General features: G+C 38.3%; 2 protein-coding genes and 1 long non-coding RNA gene across 6 annotated transcripts in view; 1 reads left to right on the top strand and 2 right to left on the bottom strand.

The window, feature by feature from the left end:
* ANKRD12 (ankyrin repeat domain 12) overlaps positions 1–197 on the bottom strand; it is a 67,355-nt gene extending 67,158 nt beyond the window's left edge. The window contains exon 1 of the mRNA XM_087707282.1: positions 55–197. The gene's annotated coding sequence lies outside the window, so the exon portion shown is untranslated. The remainder of the gene's footprint in view (positions 1–54) is intronic.
* LOC148049239 (uncharacterized) lies at positions 25–19,069 on the top strand. 3 transcript variants are annotated; one of them, XR_015695678.1, is made up of 2 exons: positions 25–153; positions 15,435–19,069. It is a non-coding gene; the product is annotated as an uncharacterized LOC148049239 (long non-coding RNA). The 3 variants fall into 3 exon arrangements; XR_015695677.1 differs by lacking the exon at positions 25–153 and adding an exon at positions 249–473; XR_015695679.1 differs by lacking the exon at positions 25–153 and adding an exon at positions 249–535.
* On the bottom strand, positions 8,224–24,276 carry NDUFV2 (NADH:ubiquinone oxidoreductase core subunit V2). 2 transcript variants are annotated; one of them, XM_014072047.2, is made up of 8 exons: positions 24,142–24,276; positions 19,103–19,168; positions 16,399–16,461; positions 16,133–16,249; positions 15,650–15,818; positions 14,694–14,803; positions 10,600–10,676; positions 8,224–8,378 (listed from the first exon to the last, which is right to left on the bottom strand). In XM_014072047.2, the coding sequence occupies exons 1-8, from the start codon at positions 24,181–24,183 to the stop codon at positions 8,285–8,287; spliced, it is 738 nt and encodes a 245-aa protein (XP_013927522.2). In that variant the 5' UTR covers positions 24,184–24,276; the 3' UTR covers positions 8,224–8,284. The 2 variants fall into 2 exon arrangements, with proteins under 2 accessions (XP_013927522.2, XP_087563414.1); XM_087707288.1 differs by lacking the exon at positions 24,142–24,276 and adding an exon at positions 23,581–23,959.
* Positions 24,277–25,879: the final 1,603 nt, after the last annotated feature.

The following is a 25,879-nucleotide window of genomic DNA, read 5'->3' as shown; positions in this document are numbered from 1 at the left end:
GCCTCTCCTCCCCCTCCTCCCTGAAGCCCGTCAGTATGTCGGTTTGTCACTCGCCTGCGGGATTGGTGGAAGCGCCATTCACGTGACGGGAGTCGGGCGAGAAGAACGGGTAGACACGCGGTGCGGTCGTGAGCATTAGCGAGGCGAAGGGAGGTGAGGAGAGTTCGGAGCAAAGGTCGACGTCACAATTGCCCGTTCTTAGCGTTTCTAGGGGTTCCGCGGCAATAATTTAACTCGTTTCTTAACATAACCACCGGCCAGAAGGAGAAGAAGGGGGGGGGGAGAATAACGGGCACGGTTACGATTAGAGGGCGGAGAAAGTGTTAGTGCGCAAGCGTCGAGATCATCTCTTCTTGGGTGGTGCGGCTAGAACTTTCTCGAAATACCGGCGGCGGGGCAGGGGTGGTTCTGTAAGGAGGCGTAGAGGGGAGAGAAGAACCTACGGACTTGGCTTGACCAGGGGATTCGAACAGGTACCGAAGCACGTTTAGGAGTCGGTCATTCATGTTACTCCCTTCCCGAGGGAAGGGCTTTGGTAAGGACGATGGCGCAGTGAATTTTTAATAAACACTGAGCACGCATGCGTGGCTGGTTTGAGAAGCTCTGCTGCATCCTAATAAACCAGCCGTCCGGGTGCAGGTGTTAAACCGCATTCGGGTCTTTTTTTCTTTGTACTTGTTGCAGACCTCCCTCCCCCCTCGGTTTTTTTTTTCTTTTCGAAGGATGGATGGGTGAAATCCACGTATGGAGCTCAGTGCATTATTGACATGTCAGTGTAGGCCGACTTCCATGCAATCCGTTTGCTTGTCTTGAATAATAAATGTCGCGAACAACCGGGTTTCTGTTGAAAGCTTTTGAGTAGACGCCGACGTTACAAGTCGGAAAGGCTGCTCGGAACATTCTTGCGTAGTTTAATCGTGGTCTCTACTTCTATATTCTGCTCGAATATAGAAGAATGGGCTTTAGAATTAAGATTTAAATCAAAATACTGTATGTTGGTAAGTTATCAAATACCATATCAAGTTTAGCCTTAAATTAAAAATGATTGGTGGATACACATTGATTGCCCTAGGTTACAACTGTAAACGAAGATTTATTCTATATTTAGAATCTGAAAAGGTGGTGTATACAGCACTATTTGTATACAAATAGATCTGTAGGCAATAGATCTATATTAAGATTGTTCCGTTTCAGCATTCAGGAACACACATAGGTAGTTGGTAACCTCTGTTTCTTTGAATTTCATAGATTATTTTTAATTGTAACAGAGTAGACATTATCTATGGGATTAACTGTATTGTTGCCAGCCAGTGCTCATTCAGGTTTTTCGGCCCTACAAGTAATAAATGTGTGCCTTCAAGTAAGCTTTAATTCCTGGTGATGCTTGGACAAGCTCCTGTAGTTTCTTGGCTTGCCACTGCCATCATTCTAGGACTGCAAGCACAACTGGCCCAAAGTCATCGGGCTAGCTTTGTGTTTAAAGCAGAACAGGTTATTGGAATTCTAATTTGTAGCTTGATGCATTAATACCAAACTGCCTCTCTTATGTACCCCAGATATTTAAATAATGTTTGCCCATGTGAGATAAAAAAACCAAATCTCCAATAATAACAAAAATCAAATGGTTATTTTGGTCTCAATAATGCCTCTTAAATATAAAATTTTACGGAGTTTTTCTAAAGGGATCTTAGTCCAGAGATTACATTGCCATAATTCTAACAAAAATATAGCCTAAATATCAACATGATTCACACAGTGTTATGCAAACTTCTTGTTCTTTTTGCAGTAGGACTTTCACTTTCCCTCTGAATCCACGAGTTCCCTTAATTTTCCTCCAAAGGATTCCTCAATTTTCCAAAAGATTTTTATGAGAAAAGGAGAGGTCCCACAGATTTAGTTGAATATAATTCAAGGTTATTTTCTTCTTTAACAGATTTAGTACTGTTTTGGAGAATGAGAAATACAAACATATTATGCTGAATAGTTTGATCCATCAATTTACAATTTTTTTTTTAAATTAGTGAATTTATTTTATCTTTATGTAATCCCCTTTTTCTAAACCTTCATAATATGTGGGGAGGTTTTTCTCTTTTACCCCACATGCAGAGGATTCTGTAATTTTGTTGTATGGAGAATGCATAGAAAAGTATAGTTTGCCATAATACACATTTGACCATAACAAACATGCAACAAAATTGAATATTAATATCTCTTCTGAAGATTATATTCTCCCATTTCTTTCTCTTCTTTCAGTTCCCATGCATAACTGAAAGCACTGTCATAAATGGTTTTTGTCATTCATGAGAGGAACAGTGCTCATAAGTTGGAATCTTCAATAAAGAATGCTTAATTCTTTATTTATATTCCATTTTTATTTAAAGCTTTGCATGATAATTTTATATCTATTCTCGAAAGGCTGTCATATACACCACATTGTGATCAATGAGCACAATTTGCATTCAATTTTGTAGCATTTAGACTTTAGATGGAAGACAATCTATAAAATATCAAATTCATAGGAAACAATAAAATAATGCCAGAATATCAATCAAAATTTATATAATGGGAACATAACAGTAATAATTCAGAGGGATAGTAATTGCTTAATCAGAATTATAGCTAGTTACAGCTGATACTAACTGAAAGCTACTTTAGGTTTGGCCTAAAGACTTCATTAATTATATTTTCTTAAAAGAAAACTAGTTTTGAAATATAAGCACTAAATAAAAAAATCAGATGAGAACAAAATAAAAACTAGAAAATCCTATTTTATCCATGAAAGAAAAGTAATTATATATTTTTGAATATTGCGTTAGCTTGATTATAAAATTCTACACACACATATTGAAACACATAAAATGAATTTGAATTTGCAATATCATAAGTTGTTGACCTTAAAAACAGATTTTCAGTAAAATTTTAGGATAATTGATGAATTGGATTTAGTTTGAGAATCAGTAACTATTCAAACCAAACTGAAAATTCATTTGAAATAAGGCAAAGAAATATTGTATTAAGATAATTTATGTGTATAACCTCCAAGTCAAGCTATGCTGATTCATCGGGGTGGGTATGTAGTTGTTCCTGGGAGAATGGACTATGAATGGCAGGCGTTTACAACAGTACAATATAGTTACATCATCTGGGATGTGAAAGTCATCCTAGGTGCCCTTTTAAGGCTGGCAGGGATTTATATACAGACGCAGTCACTTAGGAAAAAGAGGAAATGGATGATTGCTTTAGTAACAACTGCAAATATATCATTTCATACTGCTTGGGAAAAGGCAGTGGTAGGTCATTCCTGTATTTAACCATGAAAATAACCTGGATAGACAGAATAAAGTGATTGATGACATAATACTAGATGATGGGCTTCATGGACCAAGTGGCACAACTAAATGGCAGCAAATACGACACTGAGAACAGTTGAGCTTTTTGAGTACTACTAATGGTTTTATGAAGTGACTGGATTGAAGCAATGTCTACTTCTGGGCATCTAGTTGCAGCGAAGTTGCAATGTAGGAAAATAAAATCTGAAACTGAAAACAGAATTATAGTGGGAACACAGAAGATAAGAAACATGGATATGGAAAATCTCAACCGTGAAATCATATAATGAATCACCTACACAGTGACATCTCAGGTATTAATGAATTGAAATAATGAATTGAGTAGTTTTATGTTGTTTGTTTTTACTAGGGGAATTTTAAAAATGGCATTTCTTCCATAGGATTTTAGCAGAGACAGTACTGGGGTAGAGTCTAGTCAGTGACAAAATATGTCTTACACTTCAGGGAAAGTCTTTCTTTAATAATTGATGTAGTATAGAGGTTAATGAATTTTATGATCAACCTGAAATGAACAGAATGTGGAAACGAAACATGCTGCTTGTGGTTGGAGACTGGAACGTCATAGTTGGAAAAGGAGGACAACAATGTTCAACTATATGGCCTAGGAAATGAAAATGAAGCAGATCAATTTAGTTTTTGACAATCAATAATTTATTAATTATTTCTTCAAACAACCAAAACAACTGCTACACATATGGACATCTTCAGACATAGCACACAAAAATCAAACACTATGTTATTGGCAATCATTGGAAAAAGTTGTTATAATAGAACAAAATGTGGCCAGGGGCTTGATTGTGAAGATATACAAGTGCTCATATACAAGTTTCAAGTCAAGCTAAAGTGAAAGAAAGCCAAGGAGTTTCTACAATATGATCCTAAGCATGTACCCCACCACCATTTTCACAGATAACATCAAGTATTGCTTTCAAGACCTGAACATCATTTGTAAGGAACTAGAAGAACTGTACAATAAAACCAAATAAATTGTTAAGGGTCAATATGAAATGAGATTGTAAAAGAGCAAGCAGCATGTCAGAACAGATGATGGAAAATTGTCAAGAAGAGATAAGCCAAAATTTAAGAAAACCTGAGATCATGGAAAGAAACTTATTTTAAAAATTCAGAAAAAAGACAAGCAGAATTAGGATGACATCTGTAAAAATATTGAGAATAGAAACTGATTATAGAAAAAAGGCAAAGCCTTCCAAAAGATTTCTGAACATAATGGTATACGAAAAGATCCCACTTGACAAGATGCAAGGACTATACTGAAATTCTATACAATAGGTATAGCAGTCAAAATACTTTAGATTTTTCCTATTTATAAGAAACTAATAGAAAATGAATTTAGATCACATTAAGATCATTACCACAAGAGAAAGCTACAAGAATTTTTTGATATCTCCAGAAGTATGGCAAGCAACAGAAGAAAAGACACTGACCAAACTAGCCAGTAAACAATTCCAAAATATCTAATTGGAAGGAGTATGCAATAAAACATATTGGTTAGTTCTTTCATTGTATGCATTTCATTGCATTATCTGATGTACAGTTTCATTGTTTTCAGACTGACATTATTGACAAATTGATGATTAATTCATTTTCCTGTCAATCAGAAATTTAAAAAAATGTTTTTCCATTTGTTTACTATATATATAAGCTACCCATTTTAAGTATGTCTAGGTAACGTACACAATTTAAATTTTATACTTACAATACACGTAAAATACACAAATTATGAAGTAGGATTGCCTACCTTTTAAATTTTTGGGCAGTCAGCTTGGCTGGATATAGTTATAGCTATAGTTGGCATTGATAGGTATGCCATTCTCCTAAGCCAGTGATGGCGAACCTATGACACGCGTGTCAGTGCTGACACGCGTAGCCATTTGGGGTGGCACGCACAGGATTTCATGCGATTCATCCTCGGCTCCTGCACGGCCGCCGAGGATGAAAGAATCTGTGCTGGAGGAACGGGGGGGGCGGGACGTGTGATCTCCCCCGCCCACACTCACTTACTGTATCAGCGCCGCCCCTTTCTGAGCGCAGGGGCTGCTGGTAAGGCGTGTGTGCCGTGCGCACACACGTCATCAGCGCGGCGAGGGAGGACCCGCAGGAGAGGAGCGCGGGAACAGTGCGCGCCTCTCTCCAGTCAGGCCGGCACAGAGAGTCTACTCCTGGGACTGTTGGTTACGACCGCACCACAGCAGGGAACAGCGGAGTGCCAACGGGAACTGTGAGCGCCATTAGCAGCAACTATAAATTGCGCAAAATTATGTTTTTGTCGAAGTGACACACAACGTGAGTTATGCTCGATTTTTTGCCGATTTTTGACACACCACGCCAAAAAGGTTGCCCATCACTGTCCTAGGCGCTGCTTGGAGTGTCCAAGCATGGGTTAACTTCAGCTTGATGACCAAGGACTTAGTTCCACGTTTGTGTAGCCACGCCTCCTGCTCCTTATAGAGGCCAGTTTAAAAAACTCAGTCGCCCTAAAAGGATGCATTTTGAGGAGCTCTAGTACTTGAGCAGCAAAGTTGGACTCTCCAAACTGTAGTGTAGCCTTTGTTATTTTTGTATTTAGTTGATAATTTGTTTTTTTGCAGTTTATTTTTTTTCTCAGCTCTTTTCGACGCTCAGAGCAGGGTGCTTGGTGCGAAGCTGCCTTCCGTGATCATCGCCGTTGAGGCATCAGCACGGGAGGCTCATTCAGTGACTGCTCCCTGAGCTCTCTGGATTGCCGACAGTCCCAGTGTTGCTCCGAGCTGCGCAGCGACCTTTTTTGACAGTTTAAAATTGGCACATTTTTTTCTTCTTGGCTGTTTGTGTTGCCGCTGCCTGTCTCCAAAGCCAATTTGGAGGGGTATTAATTCAGCGACCTTGCTCCGGGCTTCCAGGCAGGTCTCCCCCTCCCCAGGAAGAACATTCTATAGCAATAGCAATAGCAGTTAGACTTATATACTCATATTCAGCCCTCTCTAAGCGGTTTACAGAGTCAGCATATCGCCCCCACAATCTGGGTCCTCATTTTACCCACCTCAAAAGGATGGAAGGCTGAGTCAACCCTGAGCCCATGAGATTTGAACCGCTGAATTGCAGATAGCAGTCAGCTGAAATGGCCTGCAGTACTGCACTCTACCCACTGCGCCACCTCGGCTACTTTAGAGCTATTAATCCTGTATTGCGGCTATTCTAAGCGGCTGCAGGGTGTTTAGCTGTTTGCCTTGGCCATACCCTGCTTTAAATTTAGTGCGGATCTGTGGGCGCTCTGGACCTTTTCTGATAGCTGCCATTTTATTCCTGCTTGAGCTCTTCATTGCCTCAGGACAGTTACTGTTCTATTTGGGACTTTAATTACTTCGCTTCGACCTCCAGTGGCAGCAGACCTGCAGTGAAGGACAATTTATTGTGCCCTGATCCTTGGCAATGGCAAGCAACAGTGCAGCCAAGGATGTTGAGCAAGCAGGTCCTTCCATCAGTAAGCGCAGCAAGCCCAGTCCTACTGGCACGGATGATGGTACTGGGCGTACATCTAAGCAGAAACAGCCCAAGTCTAAGAAGGCATCCAAAGCTGTTGAAAAAATTGCTGAGAGACACCAAAGAGCCTGGAAAACAATTTCAAAAAGCCCAAAGGCTTGTCAGGGGTACTTTCCTGCCTGTGGAGGCTTCTGCAGGTCCGTCCCTGCCCACTTTCCATCGAGATATTTCTCCATCCCTGGCAGAGGAAGGGGAGCTTGATTTATTACCTGATCCATCCAGGGCGTCCCCTAGATTCCTCAGTCCATCCCTGCTTGAGGATTCAGGGCATGAGGCCTGTTCCTTTATTGAGGAGGAAAAGGACTTTCCGTCCCCTAACCTTAGAACCAAGGCCCTAATCTTTCACATGAGACGAAGGTGGTCATCGCACATGTGATATCTCAGGGGATTGCTGAAGGCATTTAACAGCTGGGTCACAGTCTGCTTCACCAGGGTCAATCTAGAATTAGGGCACATGCCTCCAGTTCCAAAGACCAGCCTCGGGGATCTTCATCTCCTGCTTTTGCTGTCAGTGAAGAGTCAGAGGTGGAGGAGGGTGGACCTAGATTTGTCGTAAGAAGAAAATCCAGCTCCTGACATGCCCACCTTCTCGGGATTATTCAAACCCTCAATGTTCAAGGCTATCCTCACCAAAGCCAGAGCATCCATCCAAATGGGCAAGATATGCCATTTTAATATAAATATTTGCCTATTTGATTTGTATGCTGCCACAATTAAAAGAACAAAGCTTCACTTATATAATTAGAAATTAAATAAAACACTCATGATAAATGAATAATAAAAAAGGACACAGTGACACCAGTAGTCACTGTGATGTCAGTTCTTTTCTAAAAGACTCTTGACCAACTCAATTTTTAGTAGCTTGTGCAAAGGCAATGCTCTCAGAAGTAATAGGAAAAAAGTGCAAGGCTTTTTTTAAAGATTAAAATTAGTCTAGCTATTCCTTCAGTTCTCATTTAACAGTAGACAAGTACTTTTGTAAGAATCACTTTTTAAAAATTCTCTTTGTGCCATTATCTCCAAAGAATTTTTTATAGCATTCTGGCTACTTCATCAGTGTACCAATTAATCCTGTATTGCGGAATGCCAAAGAGCTTCATTTTTGTTAGCAAAATCTTGTAATTGGTGAGCAATATGCTATCTTTTCCATTAAATTTATTTTATGCATCATATATAATGAGTGAAACATCAATATAACAATTCATTAATAATTATAAATGTAGTTGATCTACACTGTTTCTGATTAATTGGAATTTTTGGATTTCTTCCATTTCTTGTCTTTAATAAATAAAATACATGTTTAGCCTGTTTAAAATAACAATATAAACTTGCATTTCCATCATCCATATTTTAGAATTTATTTTTCAATGATTTTTACACTTAGAACAATAGTTTTAAAGATCTGGCCGAACTCCAAAACCAGGTCCCTTGGGTGGCTGTGTCAGGGAAGTCAGACCACCAGATGGTTCGCAAGAGAAACGTCCACTTCTGGGGGGGGGAAATAAAAATTAAATATTAGAATTTACATTGAATATATCATTCAGTATATTTTTAGTCATTTTGAAAAAGCCACAAAAATCTGTTTCAACTTTTGATGATTTGTTTTAAGCATCTTTTAGTTCAATACAAGATAGAATGTGATGGAAAGAAATAGAAATGCAGGGGTGAGAGGGTTTTAGTTGCCAAATGTACACATTATTTCTGATTACATATAATGTTGAACTTAATGATTATAATGAAACTTGCCCATTATGGCTGCAAGTCATGATAGTTATAAAGTGGGTCACCACATGACCAACCTAATTTTACAACCTTTTTTGGAGCAATTGATAAGTAACCACCAAGTCCCTCAGTGAACCAACTGTTGACAATGAGCCAGTTTTATGGAAAACCAGAAATAAATGTCAGTTGTAAATGCCAAGCAAATGTGACTGCAGGAAGCTGCAAATGTGGGCCAGTTACTAACTGCCCAAAATATGGCCATGTGAACCTGGAGAAGGGGGCTGGCCATTAGAACTGGGTCATAAGTATCCTTGACGAGGTCCATCGTAACTTCAAATGATTTCTCAGCAATTTGTCATAAATTGAGGACTGCCTGCGCACTGAAGTATGTTTGCTTGAGTGTACTTCCACTGAAATTAGTAAGAATTACTTAAGAGTAACTGTGAACAACATTAGAATCTATCACTACCTAATAAAGAGTATCATTTTCTTTTTCCATCTTGAATACTTTCCCACATTTCTTATAGACACATCTTTGTTCTTAAAAGGAACAACATTAACATCAAATAAGAAGAAAATGGTTTTTCAACAACTAAAAAACCCTGAAATTTCAAAAGCAGAATTTGATGAAAATTAACCAAATGATCATCACAAATCAGTGATGCACAGTTCAATATACCTACCAAACACTTTATCCTATACAACAAGGGTGTCAAACTCACATCATCATAGCAGCGTCACGTGACATATAGGGACTTTCCCCCCTTCGCTAAACCAGGCATGGGAGTAGCTAGTGCGTGATGCATCAGGGCCACGAGTTTGACAGCCCTGCTATACAACATCAAAATACATTGACAATTGTTGGCTGAAACTTTGCTTAGAAAGGTCATATAACATCTGAAATAAATTTGGGGATATAGGACAACTAAATTAAACTCTTGACTATTATCATATTTAGAAATGAGAAAAATATTTCATATATAAGAAATCAATTTCCAATAAAATATGGCAAATACTCGCTATTACTTGTCAAAAATGCCTACAAACATCTTTCTCTGCTTCTTAAAAATTAAGAAGCAGCTTCTTGTAGGCCACCATAGCATGGAACATAAAAAGCAAAATGTCATGGTAATAAGACTTTATATTTAATTTCATACTGAAATATATACCTAAGGACTTTCTACAGTAGGGGTCCCCAACCCGCAGGCCGTGGATTGGTACCGGGCTGCAGCATACCAGAAAAGGGCCATGCAGTTCTGACATAGGCTTCACCAAATCACGAAGCAGACTCCTTGTCCTTACAAAACCCCTTTTTATTAAGATAATGTGAGTTCCTCTTATTCACATCCAGCAAAGTCCAGGCAAACAGTCTTTCAAGGTTGAATTTACAACCACAGATCTTATCAGGCTTGGAGATGCAACGCTGTACAAAAAAATGCTAGGCAAGGAGTCTCTGAAAGTTATGAACAAATCTTCACTCTAATTAAAGAAACAAATTGTCTCCTGCAAACTCCACTCCCCTTTTGCTCCTCTTTATTCCCTATGGGAGGGGCCATTCACCATCCACCTGTGCCTTTACTCCTGAGTTGGCCTTTTGTTCCTTAACTGTTCCCTTCTCCTGGCAACTCTGCGCATGAGCACATTGGGAACAGACTCCAGCTGTTCTTCTGCCCCATTGATAACTGTCGGATGGCCCTGGCTCCATCTCTGCCTCCAACGTAGAACACTCATTGGAGCCTTCCCCAGACTCCAGGACTGGCCCATGCTCTTCCCTAACCTCCTCACTGAGTCTACCACCAGCTCTGCTGGCCACTGGCAGGCTACAACACATGCAAACAAGCGAAGCCCCATCCACAGGATGCAAAACCACAGCCCCTCTGGTCCATAGAAACAGTGCCCAAAAGGTTGGAGGCCACTGTTCTATAAGATTGTTTTAGTAGGTTTTTTGTCTTGCTTTCTATGGTATTTTATTATACAAATAATATACCTTGGTCCAGGTTTTGGAACATTTCCAGCTTTCAGTTCATCAATTATGTTTTCAATATCTTTTGTTGTAAGATCTTCCTGTAAAATTAAATGAAAACAATATTCCACAAATTAAATATGACATTTTCTTCATCTATGAGTATGTTTATTGTATTTAATATGTTATAGAACTTTCTTTTGCTACAGAAGACTACAATAATTGTACTTCAGAAGTTAATAGACTATTTTATACTTATTTATATGGTCTAATCTTTCAATGGTGACTTTCTGTGATACTCTGAACATAATCTAAAAACTATATATTAAGATTAAATATATATGCATATTGTATTTTCTGTGTCAAATGCATAGTTAATGATGAGTTATTATATTAGCAATAGAATATTTGCAAAATTACCTGAGTATGATAGATTTCTTAATTTTCCAACTAAAGTCAAAAAAGGAAAATACTGAAATCTGTCTATGTTTATGTCAATTGAGTTGAATTCCACACATAGTAAAAAATCATACTCTCATTGAACACTACATGTGATTTAGCACAGGGATTTTCAAGCTTTTTCAAGTTATGGAAACAATTTACATTAAAAAAAATCTGCCACTGCCCGTGACCCGTCAAAAGCGCGGACGGCAAAAGCGCGATCGACAAAATCGCGCCTTTGACGTCATCACAGCGCGACGAAAAAGATCGAAAAATTCAAATAAAAATTAATAAAAATTAAATTAAAGCAAGCCGATTCACATAAAGGTAAGGGTTAGGGTTAGGGTTAGGGTTAGGGTAAGGGTTAGGGTTAGCTTTAGAGCGTTAGCGTTAGCGTTAGGGTTAGGATAAGGGTTAGCGTTACGTTTTTCGTTACTTTAACGGTTAGGTTTAGGGTTAGGTTTAGGGTTAGGTTAAGAGTTAGGGTTAGGGTTAGGGTTAGGGTTAGGTTTGGGGGGGTTAGGGGAAGGTTTTAGCTTTATTTTTACATTTTTTCGATCTTTTTCGTCGCGCTGTGATGACGTCACAGCGCGCTTTTGTCGAGCGCGATTTTGTCCTACGCGCTTTTGTGGTGGAACCCCACTGCCAACAAGAGGTAATGCTCTAGTAAAAAAACATTAACTATGAACTCCCCCCCCCCCAAATCTTTCAAGGAACCACATCAAGTTCTCATGAAACCCTAGTGAGAACAAGGATACAATTCAAAAAACTTTGATTTAGTGCACAAAAGCAATGTAGGGGGTACACAAGCAAACTTGCCAGCTGAATGAGGAGTAAGAGTTTTACACTGGTATGGATACATTTCAAGTTGCCAGGATAAAAGCCTTTATAATGCATCATCTTGTAATTAATTTATTCAGATAAATATGCATAAGGACACATGCCAATTAGAAACAATTCAGTTAAAGATAATAGTTTCATAATGGACAAAATCTCTTGACAAAAAAAAACCTGACAGATTAATATGTTCTCCTGCAGGAGCCATATTCATGATAATTCGTTCCCATTGTGTTTTCAATCAGTACAGGCATATTACCTATATATTCCTGCCCAGTCAGAAAGCCAATGGCACCAATGACCAATTTGCATTCAGTGCCAAGAGTTTAGGTGTGAATTATGTTATACAGGTAATCCTTGACTTACCACATTTTGTTTAGTGACCATTCGAAGTTACTATTATAACCATTGTAGCATCCCCATGTACATGTGATCAAAATTTGGATGCTGGTTCATATTTATGATATCGGTAGTGTTCTGGGGAGAAGTAAAGTCAATGGGGAAGCCACCCTCACTTTACAACAGTGTTACTAACTTCAAAAGTGCAATGATTCATTTAATACTGTGGCAAGTAAGTCGTAAAATGGGACAAACCCCCCTTAACTGTTTTGTTTAGCAATAGAAATGTTAGGCTCAACCAGACTGTTAAGGTATACTTTGCTCATCATGGAGGCAATCTTGCTATTATTAGGCAATGAAATTTGTTGGGTCGACTTCTAAGCTTCCTCTGGTAGCCTTTCTGCTATGTTGAAGACTAATAAGAAAATAATAAGAATCCAAGCTGCGTTATTTTGTCTTACCTTCCTCTCTTCTAGATAGGTCTGTAACTTAGGTATAGCCAGTCAGTAAAAAGGAATAGGGAACTGGCTATAATAGACAACTGGACAGAATTGCAAGCATTTTGCTTGTTCAGTTTCTTGAAGAGGTATCTAACTTTATTTTAGTTTTGATACTATTTGGGGGATTTGTTTATTTTATTTGAGTGCATTATAGGTGTTTCTTATAATTCCATTATTTATGTTTTTGCCACAAATAAAAGTGATTGTTGATAATGATGGAAAAGCAAAAATCCTTCTTTGAGACAATTTATTTTTTAAATCAGTTAAAGCTTTAAAAAATAATTATGGTTCTCTCACCAAAATGTGTCTTTTGGCTATTATATGTGCCTTCCTATTGGTTGGTTGGTGTGTTGATGGCTTGCAATTGGCTGTTGTTTACTTATGCTGCCAAAACTACAAGGCTTAAATGTGACTCTTGATAAGATTATGGTCTCCTCTGACCATACTTATTTACATCTACCCCTCCTCACTTAGCATACAAATAATAGATTTAAAAAATCAGATCAAAACAGGACACTAATCATGAAGTTACTCAAGTACCGCCAGCATACTTTCTTGATATTCAAAAGGGAAATGTATGAGCAAAAAGAAGGGACACCCATAGGATCCCCAGTGTCAGGAGTCATTGCAGAAACTGTCCTGTACGAACTAGAACATCATGCATTTCAAAACTACACATCTAAATTTTGCTGCCACCACATGGGCAACAAGTTTGTCATCAACAAAAGAAATGCACTGAAAAGACTTTCATATTCTACTGAACTCCATCTTTCTAGACATATAATTCATAATGGAGGAAGAAATAGACAATTACCATTTTTAGATATGCTTGTCAATAGGCAGGAAGATGGAAGCCTACAAACCACGGTTTATCTCAAGGCTACCAACACTCCACATATTCTTAATTTCAACAGTAACCATACATTGTCACAAAGAGTTGCCTCAGAACACCAAATGGCAGGGTGAGAACTCACTGTAGTACAAAGCAAGCTAAATAACTGGAGAGAAGGTACCTATGTGAACAATTCAGGCAGAATGGGTACTCAGAAGCATTTATTACAAGATACCTGTGCAACACACAAAATGAAATGAAGAAAGAAGGCATAAGACCAATATATGGCACACCCTGCCATATATCGAAAACATTTCAAAGCTGTAGAACGCAGCTTCCGATATCTGCAAGTGGGCATCGCATAATGCCCAGAGGCAACCATACGGGGACAAATCATGCATTGCAAAGATAAGTTGGAGGTGGGAGATACGTCTAATGTAATCTATTGGATTCCCTGAATGGATTGCCCCATGACTATGTAGGATGGACAGGGAGGAATCTAACAACCATATTGCAAGAACACAAGTAAATGGTCAGACTAGTTGAGTCAAACTCATTGATAGCCTCACATAGCAATGAAAAAGGACATATATTCAATTTAACAGTTACTAATTGTTGACTGTGCAGGTAGAAAGAAAGCTAGGGAAATTATTGAAGTCTGGGAAACAGGCCCCTTCTCAGTAAACAGGAGTACTGATTTACCACCAGCTTACCAGGTAATTAGGAGCCAAGGATTTGACAGCACATCAACACACCAATCAATCAATAGGAATGCACCACATAAATACAATACATAGAATAGCCCAAAGGACACGTTCCGGTAGAGAGAAGTTCCCTGAGGATGGGCTCCAACCTAAGTTCAAAAGCTTGGAAGACTAAATCTTGGGTCCCAGTGACTGACCTAGATTAGATCTTGCAGAAAATATATTGTTCTATGCTTGGCACACAGCATAGCCATATTCGTATCATGATGGAACAACAAATAAAATATTGAGAACCATGATCTAATTCATATAAAATTAATTTTAGAAAATCTGTTCATTAGAATATCATATGAAAACCCATACTACGATAGAAACTCTTGCTGTTTATGCTAATTTAATTTTTCCAGGCAACAAGCGTATACAAAATGGATACACTGAAAGATCTAAAGGCTTATTTCTACTTACATAATAGTTGTCATTTATTTGTACCATTGGTGCATTTACACAAGCTCCCAGACATTCAACTTCAGATAAAGTGAAAAGTTTATCAGACGTAGTTTCCCCAACTTTTATACCTGAGGCAAGACAAATTAGTTTGATTTATAATAAAGCAAACTGTAAACATGAAAACGTTATGGCTATTTGTCCCAACACAGTCAATGTTATAGCAGTTTGTATAATTCAGTATTGGATTTACTGTATTAAATTAGCATGTTTCCAAATCTGTTCTCGCCACTAGAGTTGCAATCCTGTTTATAGGAATGTATGGGTATATAGCTGGCTGTTAGATAATACAATGAGCTAAATGTTATCTTAAATGAAGGTATTAATTTTATTTCATAAACTTCACATGAAACTATTTTGTGGGCTGGGGGAAGAATGAAATAGCATCTTAAATTTCAGCAAGCTTAAAGGTATGCATCTTGACCCTTAAGGGATCTCACATCACAAAAAGTTAAAATAGAATAGAATAGAAGGGACCTTGGAGGTCTTCTAGTCCAACCCTTATACCATTTCAGACAAATGGTTCTCCAACCTCTTTTTAAACATTTCCAGTGTTGGAGCACCCACAACTTCTGGAGGCAAGTTGTTCCACTGATTGTTCTGTCAGGAAATTTCTCCTTAGTTTTAGGTTGCTTCTCTCCTTGTTTAGTTTCCTTCAATCTGTTTTTTCAGGCTCTTATTTCCTTTCCCCCTTTTTCTTAGCTATAAACCAGCCTCTCACGCTATGCAGCTCCATCATCATCAGCTAAAGAAAAAGACTGTTGTCCAGCTCTCCAGGATACAAGGGTAACACTGTCATGACCAAGTTTCTTTGCAAATATGCTTTTCAGAATACAAATATAAATTGGATTACATAAGAAAAGTCAATACAATATAAACAGACTCATGATACAGGTAAATTAAGTGTTGTTTCATACCAAGCTTCTTCTGAATGGCTTCTAATATACTATCTGAATCTTGAAGCATGCAAGGTGTGGTAGTGCAGATTTGAATATGATATTTCCCAACAGCCTTACGATTAAACATTGTATAAAATGTTGCTACTTCATAAACTCTCATAGGAGGCATTTGTAGAATCTCAGCAACCTATAAATAGGAGAAAACATTTTTATTTGAATGATATATTTACATATATTGGTCTTTTAGCAGAAGCAATAACAATCTTGCAATGTCTTAATTTTCTTAAATTATAACTCACAAAATTATTGCACATAGTGTAATCTGAAGTCAGTAAATACTGTAACATCTGAATATTTTTAAGATTGAAAAACTTCTTTATGTGATCTGACAACATTCTAAATTATTTGTTTTAAGAGAGGTACCTCATGAATATTAAAATTATTTTGTGTTAATATAGTTCAGTTATACATATGCTAAAATATCAGATTAAAGTTAAGTACCTTATTCATAGCTGATATAGGTAACCATCCATGTTGCCTTTGAGCTAAATCCAGGACTGGGATTACTGCTGAAGATTTATGTCCTTCTGGGTAATTACTTACTATTCCATCTATCCTCTATCATGAAAGAAAATAAATATTACAACCACCAATTTAATTGAAATAGAAATACAGCATTTCGCCCATCAAAATATTAAAGGTTATCAAAAAGGGACTAAAATGGCATAAAATCCAAGTAATTTAATAGCAAAATAAAGGAAATATACCTTATAGTTTTCAGGAGTGAAATCAAATGGGGTATTTGGGTTGTTTTCAGGAGTATCTCTGTGCTGTACAAATTACAATAAAATAATGAAAATATGGTTAGATATAGAAAAAATATAGCGTCTGTATCTTAATAATTATGATACTTCATGAGGAGAGATTCATCTCATGAAGATATGAAAAGCTGTACTAGCAGCTGAATTACTGGAACCATCTATGCATCACTCTACTTAGTAATTTCAGAAATAAAATGTTGCATCATGCTATTTAATTATATCACATGGGATATGGAAAAGGTGTAGTAATAGTGATCGTTGTTTCAACTTATATGTTTATTATGCAAGCAAACTGAAAGTAAATAAAAAGAATGTTGCAGTAGGTGGATGCAGAATTAAAAAATAAAAGTTTATGATAACCTATACACTTGAAGGTTGTTTAATTGATCACCTAAAGCTATAAACATTATTGTACCTAGTCAAATATTACAGTACAAGAAACAGGCCATTTGACGACTATTCAAACAACGACTGACGCCCCAAAACTACATATGAACCTGTTTCTTCAAAGTTACATCAGATGCAGCGCTCCCACAATCGACAGACCAGGGGGATTCTGCTGCGCCCTCTCCTGCCAAGTCTCCCTACCCCCCCTCCCACAATACCCTGCAACACTGATCCCAATGATTCATGGAAGCAGTGCCATTTTCTTTATCCCTAAAATAACAGCTGCTTTTTGTCTGCTGGCCCTGATTAGCTGGCAAGCAAGGAGACTGCAAAACTGTCCTACCTCTCTAGACTTTGGGAAACCAGCCCTTGCAAAAAAAAAGGCAAGCTTCCCAAAACCTTTTCCTGCTTACTCCCTCCCTGCCTCCCTTCCACATTTTGTCAATTAAAAAAAGCAGATGATGACCATGCTATATGGACACTGGTATTTAAAATTCAAGAGAAGTAAATGGTATGGAATATAAATGGAATGAATAAGGCTACACTGTATTTTTCTGTAACTAAGGGTGAAGAGATATGGATGTAACAGATATGAATAAAGATAGTTTGAACTTGCGGACTGGATTATGAAGGCATATTGGGAAATGAAGTTTTAATAAATAAAAATGTAATGGTTGTTTGTTCAAAATCACTAATCTCCGAAAGTTCTTCACCAATTGCTTTACATTCAAATACGTGAATGTTTTTATATATGCATATTATATAGATGTCACACATGTGACAGGTAAAAACATGATTTTGTGTAAAAACATGCTTTTTTGAAAACCAGCGCCATCTGGTGGACGTAAAAGCAACACACACTATACTAAATATTTCATGATTCCATTTCAATGTTTCCGATTGCATTGTTATATTGAATTTTCATGGATTTCGATTTATTTTCATTTTGATTTAATTATTTCGTGTGACATTGCGTTGGAATTGAGCTGTGTCATTTACCATAGTGTTCATTTAGACGGTCCCTTTATATGTGTGGCTGGGCTGCAGCCGCACCCTTTCCCCTTTCCGCCCCTCCTCTGAGGAGCTTCAGCCATTTCTGCCAAGGGGAGCCGAAGCCCTTTGGCCTCCCCCTCCCCTCTCATCCTGCCGGGCCTTTGCTGTCTGCAGCGGGGCGTCACCTGCGCCATCCCTCGGCCACCTCCCCCGCCCTTAAGCTGGCCTACCCCCGGCCAGCCCAGCGGAGCTGGAGCGTCTCTTCAGCCCGGCCGGCCACACACACTCTCCACCCCCCCCTCACAGCGAGCTAGCTACGGCCTCACCAAGGCGGCTCTGATGGAGTGGTGGCAGCCTGAGGTGCAGCGGGGCTGGGGCGGCCCCTGGGTGCCCTGTGAGGCGGCACACCGAGGACTTCTCTTCCTCCAAGATCCTGGACGTCTCACTCTCCCGGGCCACCAACTTGGGGGAGCCCGTGCACAGCTCCTCCAAGGAGATGCTCAACAATTTCCACGAGGCCAACAGCCCCGGCACCGTCTCCCCCAACCAGCCTTGCCCGGCCCAGCAGTCCCGAGTCCTGACCAACAGCAGCACCCACCTGCCGCCCCACTACGCCCATTCTGGGCCACAGCAACGCGTGGCCAGGTACAGCTAGTTACAAATAAAAAAGCTACAATATGTTTTAAAATGAGTTGGTAACATTCAGACTGTTAAGGGAACCTATACAAGTAGGGATTTCTAAGTTAGTGATAGTCCACTAACTGAAAGGAGTAAGTGAAAGAACCATGTGTGAACTTCAGGAGAAACTGCACAATATTTTGAAGAAGATGCAGAGAAGATTATCTTGTTTATTTTGGGCTCGCATCCAGCAAGAGCCGGGACTGATTAAAAGAAACCTTTTGAGTTACGTGGCTTTTGGCTTTCATTCCTGGACGGAGAAGGGGGGGGGGGGTCAGAACTGACATGTATGGATATAACAGATAAACATTTACACTTCGGGAGTTAATATTCTCTATATGCTTGCTGGAAATATATTCCAGTAAACAAAATGAGCTTTTCTTCTAAGTGAAAATTCAGTAGGCTGATATATTTTCCAAGTACAACAATCATATATAAAATTACCTACAATACTATGTTTAGCAATTTTATTATTACTAATAAAAAGGAAGTGTAATGTTACAAATACCATTAACAAATTGCACACAAATAAAAGCCACATTTTTTCCATTTTACTAAACATTTTGTATAATCATTTATGCAAACTACTTACCACAAACAAAGTTCCATCACTACTTCTGCATTCTGCTGATGTATGAAGGCAGCGAATATTTGTCACCTACAAATATTTCATATAAAGTAAATAGTTTGTATTTCTAATTACAGCTAAGAAATCGAACCAATCTTAAATTATGTTTATCCTTACTGAATTAGATGGCTCTATTTTAAGTTACTGTACTGCTGATAATCTCTCTACACTACATATAAACCAAAAGTATACAGTATTAAATGCAAAAGTAAGTAATAATATCTGTAATAATATGTATTGGTGTTTCAAATTTGTCCTCTATCTGCATCTAAATCTCTATGATTCAAAAGAAGAAAGTACCTGCAGGAAATTTGGAACAGTAAACAGCTTGAATTTCGTTTTGCTGTAGCCTAAGGCTCATTTTCTACAGGAACTTAAAAAAGGCATCCTATCAACAGAATCTTCAGTGCTTTTGTGATATAATAACCAACTATAATCATCCCCTTCTATAAATCTGCTTACATGAATAAAACTCTGAGAACTAGATTACAAATCTTTAATATAGAAATATCTAGCAGCTTGATTTACTATATTTGCTGGCATGCTAAAGAAACTGCAAGTTCTGAAATAATAAAATTTGTTATCTTCAAAATAATGTTATGTTTCTAAAACAGTCCAAAAATAGTTCCCTAATGAAATTGATTGGGGAATTATTGCAAACAAGGAAGGTGTTCATTTTTGAACAAAACTGAATGAGAATGAGGAAACGTTTGATAGGAACATGCTGAAAGAATACAGTATTTCTTTGGATGAGTTTAAAACTCCAGACCAAATACATTGGCTATAAGTATTCTTGAAGGTATAGATCAGTGATGGCTAACCTTTTTACCACCCAGTGCCAAAAGCAGGAAGAACGCAGGAGGCGCGTGTGTATCCTGTGCATGTGCACGTGACCCCCTGTGCATGCATTAATGACCCCCTCCGCCCACTTTTGATGGCATGGTGGACCCGTTTTTCACCCTCCCCAGGCTCCAGGGGCTTTCTAGGAGCCTAGGGAGTGTGAAAATGGCCTCCCCCACCCCCTGCAGGACTTCCAGAGGCCAGAAACAGCCTGTTTTCCGACTTCTAGGTTGTCCATAGGACTGTTTTTCTCCCTCCGGAGGAAGAAAAAAGGCCCCAATGCGCAAACCACATTCCTGAGCTTCCGGTTTGCGTGTTGGGTTGTTTTTTGCCCTCCGGAAGCTTCCCTGAATGGCCAAAAATGAAGGCCAAAATCAACTGGATAATGCCTTGCATGCCCTAAGAAATGGCTCCGCGTGCCACCTGTGGCATGTGTACCATAGATTCACCATCATGGCTATAGATATTCTGGCAACTGATGAAATGACAGCTGAATAAATGATAGCAAATGTCCCGAGAGGAAAGGAGAGGAGAGGAGAGGAACCTCCAATAAACTATAGACTAGTCAGTACAATTTCAGTATCTAAGAAGATTCTAGAGCAGATAATAAAAGGATACAGTACCCTGAAAATAATGTGGTAATTCCCAGAAATCAGAACCAATCTTGCTAGGCTAATGTGACCTCTTTTTGACCATGTAATTTTCCTAAAGGATTCTAAGAATCTTGAGCCTTAATTTTTCAAACATTTAACAAAGTAGTCACATGGTAAGTTAATTAGCAAGTTAGTTAAATGTGAACCAGATACTCTGACAATTAAATAGATAGCCATCTGACTCAAATAATCATGTAAGAATGCTCATCTGTGATTCCTGATCTTGATAGAAGGATTTTAACAAATTGGAACAGTAAGCAAAAAACTGCAATAGGGACAAATGTAAATTTGTATGTTTGGGTAGCTAAAAGTAAAAAATTGAATACAGGATAACCATTACTAGTCAGCAATACCTGCAAAATACATCTTGTATCTTGGTGAACCACAAATGAATACCGGCAAAATAATCATGAAGGATATGAATAAGGTTCTTGCAAGAATTAAAGTAACATCTCAATCAGTTTGTCTACAATTGAACAGTGATGGTTACAGAAGAATTGGGTATCAAAATTAGAAAACCAAAAGCAAAATCATATTTAATACCAAAGTGGAACATCACAAAAATAAACAAAAATAAAAATAAAATAAGATCAGATATAAGTAATTTAAAGAACATGAAAGAGTAAAAATTAAACAATGTAAGGATCAAGACAAGCTTAGTTTTTTTTAAAAAAAACTTTGCATCAGAAAAATTGAAGCAACTTTGGAAATCATAAAGCAACTAGTAAAAGCAATAGCTGGGAAACCCGAGGCATGAATCATTCAATTTAAACAAAATCAACTATTTCAATCAGACCAGTGGCAATTCTACCAAAGTATAAATGACAAATTCTGAAAATGGAAAACCAAACAAAAAGAAAACAATCCAGTTTTGAAAAGATCTATGAGAAACTCAAAAAACTATAATAAAAATGATGGAGATAAAATAATTTGAAAACGAATTTAATAAAAATTAAATAGAAAAACTAACAGCAGAAATAGTTAACAATTGAGTGAAAAAGATTTAAAAGTTGACATTTTGTTTTGCAAATGATCAATTGCATAGCTTTCAGCTAAGATAACTGATATTGTTATAGCTAATCAGCTTAATGAAGTATTGCATAAAGGAGACATTAGTAACTGATTAATAACTGACAAAACTTACGATTCAAAAAGACCCAGCAAAAGGGACAACACAGGATCAGTAGGCCAATAACATACCTTCTTGCCTATTTAAATTATTTACAAGCATAATAGTAGACAAATCTAAGATTTAGAAGAAGAAAATCTTTCCAGTAGGACAGAAAGAAAATAAAAGGAAAAGGAGTAAAAAAAATCAAAATCTGATCGATAAATGATATTGGAGAATTACAACAGCTGAAATCCCAATTTACATATGGTATGGATTGATTATAAAAAAGTGTTTCCTTACAAATTCATTGGAGCAGCAAATGTTTATAGAAAAAATAATGAAGCAGTAGAAGACAGAATTGGTGGTTGGAAATATTTCCTAATGATAAGAGAGATTCAATTATGGAAGACTGTGGTTAGGAGATGGGTGGCTAAAAGCCATCTGTCAGATATTTAGGTGCATTTCTGCAGTAGGCAAGGAACTGAAGTAGATCTAAGGACTTTCTAATCAGTACATCTTAACTGAAAAGATATATAAAGTCAGTTGCCACAAGGATCACTCCTGGATTTTCTAAACATTTTATTAATATTTACAAAAGAAATGCTTATCGAAGTTGTAACACTCAATTATATAAGATATGCTAATTTCTTAGAAGCCTGAAATCAAATTCAACACAACTTTGCCGCATTAGGGATACAAGCTAAAATTAATAGAATGGAATAAAGTGAATGACTAGAATGAAATCTATCAGAGAAAATTGTAAAGAGTTTTGTTTAGGTAACAAAATCCAAATCAGAAGGAAAAAGTGCTTTACTTGTTTTGGTAAGAATTCTTGTAAAATATAATAGCAAAAAAATACAATTTTAGATATCAACAGAATATAATTTCCAAACCCAGGAAGTTAAGAATTCCACTTTTAGTTATGCTCAGTTGTGTTTAACCCATTTTAGTGTGCTCAGAATAAAGCATCCTGAAACACAGTTTTTAGTTCTAGGCAAACCCCCCCCCCCCACTTAAAAAAATTCTGAGGAACTGAGTAACTTCAGACACTGACAATGGGATGATTTGCTGACTAAAATGTTATGTCATATGGAGAGAAATTGCAAGAGTATGGCATATTTAGCCATGAGAGAAGATAGCAAAGAGTGGGGTGTAGCAAGATGATGAATGAGATGGCAGCTTGATCTGGAGGTTTTTGTTGTTTGTTTACCAAATTTATGAAAAGATTGCACAACTGGCAAGAAGATTTTTAGATTAAATAAATGCCTTCGGACCATCTAATTTCTCCTAATTGGCCTAAATTACCTCTTCAGTTCCATGAAATAATCTATGCTTTGATAGCCTCTATGCAACACACAATATGCAGTAGATACAACAAACATGCAAGCAGCAAATGTACAGTAATTAATATGTTTAAAAATAACATCGATGTAGCTATTAGCCAGACCTTGACAGAATTTTGATCAAGGAAGCATTCTACAAGATATGACTGGTAGTTTAATGGACTTATTTGAAATTTTGACTGTGTCCTGGGTAGCAAATGTTTTCTGCAATGTCCATCTAAAACAACCAAATACAAAAATAACGCATGGTGTACAAATGTAAACATACTGTCCACTTCTTTGCCTTGTATACTACTCCCTTTTATTTCTATTTATTAAAAAAATAAAGATAGAATCAGGAAGTGCTTAATATCTTGGGACATTATTACAAGGAAAAATGTGCAGTAAACCTTTTGAGTTTTATGTTTCTAATGACCTAGAGGATTCAGGATTCTTTTAAAAATCAATATTCGTATATCTTCCACACCAATGTTACTTGTCAATAGGACAACAGACCATATCAGTTTCAAATACGTGTAACTATCCAATTCAAATGTATGTAAAAAAATATATGCTGCCAGCGTTAATCTGGCATACAGCTTCAGCCTCCGGATTCAGTTGAATCTGACGGGTGTATTTTAAGGCGAGAGGACCTTTGTGGAAGTCAAGAGGTAGGAAAACCGTTCGGGCAATTATGACGATTGCAAATTTCAGTCCTAATACCACTATCACCTAGTCCGACACACACGAATTAGCATAAACAGAACGAATCTGAGAATTAAGATGGACTGGTTTTTCGGGGCGACATAAAGGCACAGGTGGTTCGCTCCGCATCCATCTTCCCCTCGCTTGCCGGCTTAGGCCGGCCGCCTGTAGCAAAATAACTTTGCTCCGACACCCGCCCTTCGTTTCTCCTCCGCCGAGGAAGTGAGGTACAACAGCCCGAACCTCACGCTCCTCCCCTTCCCGGAGAGGAAGGCCGCTATGCCCTTGGTAGCTCAAATTCTCCCCCGAGCTCTCTAACGGCGCCCCACTTGCTCCTTGAAGGGCGCCAACCTTTCCCGCCGCCCTCCTTACCAAGCGTGGAAAGGCAGTCCGAAAACGAACAGAGAGCGACATGGCAGCAACCGCTCACACCACCACCTCAACCCGGTTCGCCCGCCCTCAAGAGTCACAGAGGCTCGGTACACTGGGCGCTCTCGCCAGCGCATGCGCAACCGCCGCAGTGAAAACAACCGGCCTGTTTGTGAGGGCGGGTCGCGCGCTGTTTTAGGCCCATTACGGTGGACGCGCTCACGAATGGAATGGCGCCCTAGAAAAACGCCAGGTTTTCCTTTCAAATGTGCAGCTGAAGAGCGTGGAAGAGATCAGATGCGGCTGTCCCTTTTTCAGTCCCGATGCATGATACATATTTTTAGGTTTCCGAGCTTTTTAAAAACAGTCCCAGCTTGCAAAACCGCACTTCTACAAAGCTGCTAGGACTGTCTTTCTGTCCTGTTGCCATCTGCGCTTGAGATGTCTACTAAAAGCTGTAGCATCCGAGGAAAGAACCAATTTCATCTCCCAATAAATTATATGTCAATAATAAAACAGTAAAGAGGAGACTTAAGAGAGCAGTAAATCGGCCAAATATGACATCAGTACATAGAAGCTGGCTGGAGCACAGATACATGTTTATTATAGTGTAATCTTATGTAAATCCATCTAAAAAGAATTGAAGAGAACTTACTTGCATAAGAAATAGAAAAGAAATTTAGGAGAACTTACAATGCCATTCTAAGTTGCATGAATAAAGGGATAGTATGAAGGTTATCTGAAGTGTTAACACTGCTTTATACTGCTTTGGAAAACCTCGCCTGGAATAGTATGTCTAGTTTTGGTTACTATACTATAAAAAAGATGTTGAAACTCTAGAAAGGTGCAGAGAAGAGTAGCAAAGATGATTAGAAAGCTGGAGGCTAAAACAATGAATAGTTGCAGTAATTGGGTAGGTCTAGTCTAAGGATTAGAGGTGACATGATAGCAGTTTTTCAATATTTGAGGGGTTGCCACTGATGAAAGAAATGTCCTTCTGGGTTCGGCTCCAAGTGGGAAAAAAGACACTGGAGACATGGAGGCTGCTTGGAAAGATGGTTTATTGTTGGACAGGACCACATGGCTTGAGTCCTGAACAGAAAAGGTGATCACATGCTTCAATGTTAGTGGAGAAGAAGAGAAGGGCTGAGGAAAGGGCTTTTTATAACCTGTTCAGTTCCACCTCTCTGTTTCCTGTTCCTGTGTAAGAAATGTATTCTGATTGGTTGTCAGACTCCCATAGGCCCATGCAGGAGCAACTCTCTAGGCTGCGTTTTGAATCTAGGTTTGGTCGAGTTCTCAGATGCCATGTGGTCAATTGGGGCCAATATTATCATGCTTTCCTGTAGCTGAAGTGGAGAAGTCTTTATTATGCAAAGTGGACTAGCTTGGCCTTCTTAATGGCCCATTAACAAAGTGGGGATGGACAGGAAGCTATAGGCAGCTATTCTTTTAAAACATGTTTCTTTCTTTTCACATCCAGATAAATATTCTGCCTTTTCAATATTTCCTAGGATATTTCATTTTTCTGGGAGAGGGCTGGGTGATAACCTCCTTCACCACAAAGAAGAAGGAGTCAAACTATTCTCCAAAGCATCTGAAGGCAGGACAAGAAGCAATGAATGGAAACTAATCAAGGAGAGAAGCAGCCTAGAACTGAGGAAAAATTTCCTGACAGCTATAACAATTAATCAGTGGAACAACTTGCTTCCAGAAGTTGTGAATGCTCCAACACAAAGTT

This window comes from Thamnophis sirtalis, unplaced genomic scaffold (genome assembly GCF_051295495.1).
Source record: "Thamnophis sirtalis isolate CommonGarterSnake01/CBP01778 unplaced genomic scaffold, rThaSir2_p1.2 scaffold_2, whole genome shotgun sequence".
Classification (NCBI taxonomy): domain Eukaryota; kingdom Metazoa; phylum Chordata; class Lepidosauria; order Squamata; family Natricidae; genus Thamnophis; species Thamnophis sirtalis.
This window is presented reverse-complemented; position numbering and strand designations above follow the sequence as displayed.

Excerpts from the sequence above, each read along its gene's own strand:
- NDUFV2 (XM_014072047.2), bottom strand. The coding sequence starts at position 24,183 with ATGTCGCTCTCTGTTCGTTTTCGGACTGCCTTTCCACGCTTG. Across the intron at positions 14,804-15,649 it reads AGCCATTCAGAAGAAGCTTG|GTATAAAAGTTGGGGAAACT; the intron begins GTATGAAACAAC and ends GTCTTGCCTCAG. Across the intron at positions 8,379-10,599 it reads GTTCCAAAACCTGGACCAAG|AAGTGGACGTTTCTCTTGCG; the intron begins GTATATTATTTG and ends TCCCCCCCCCAG.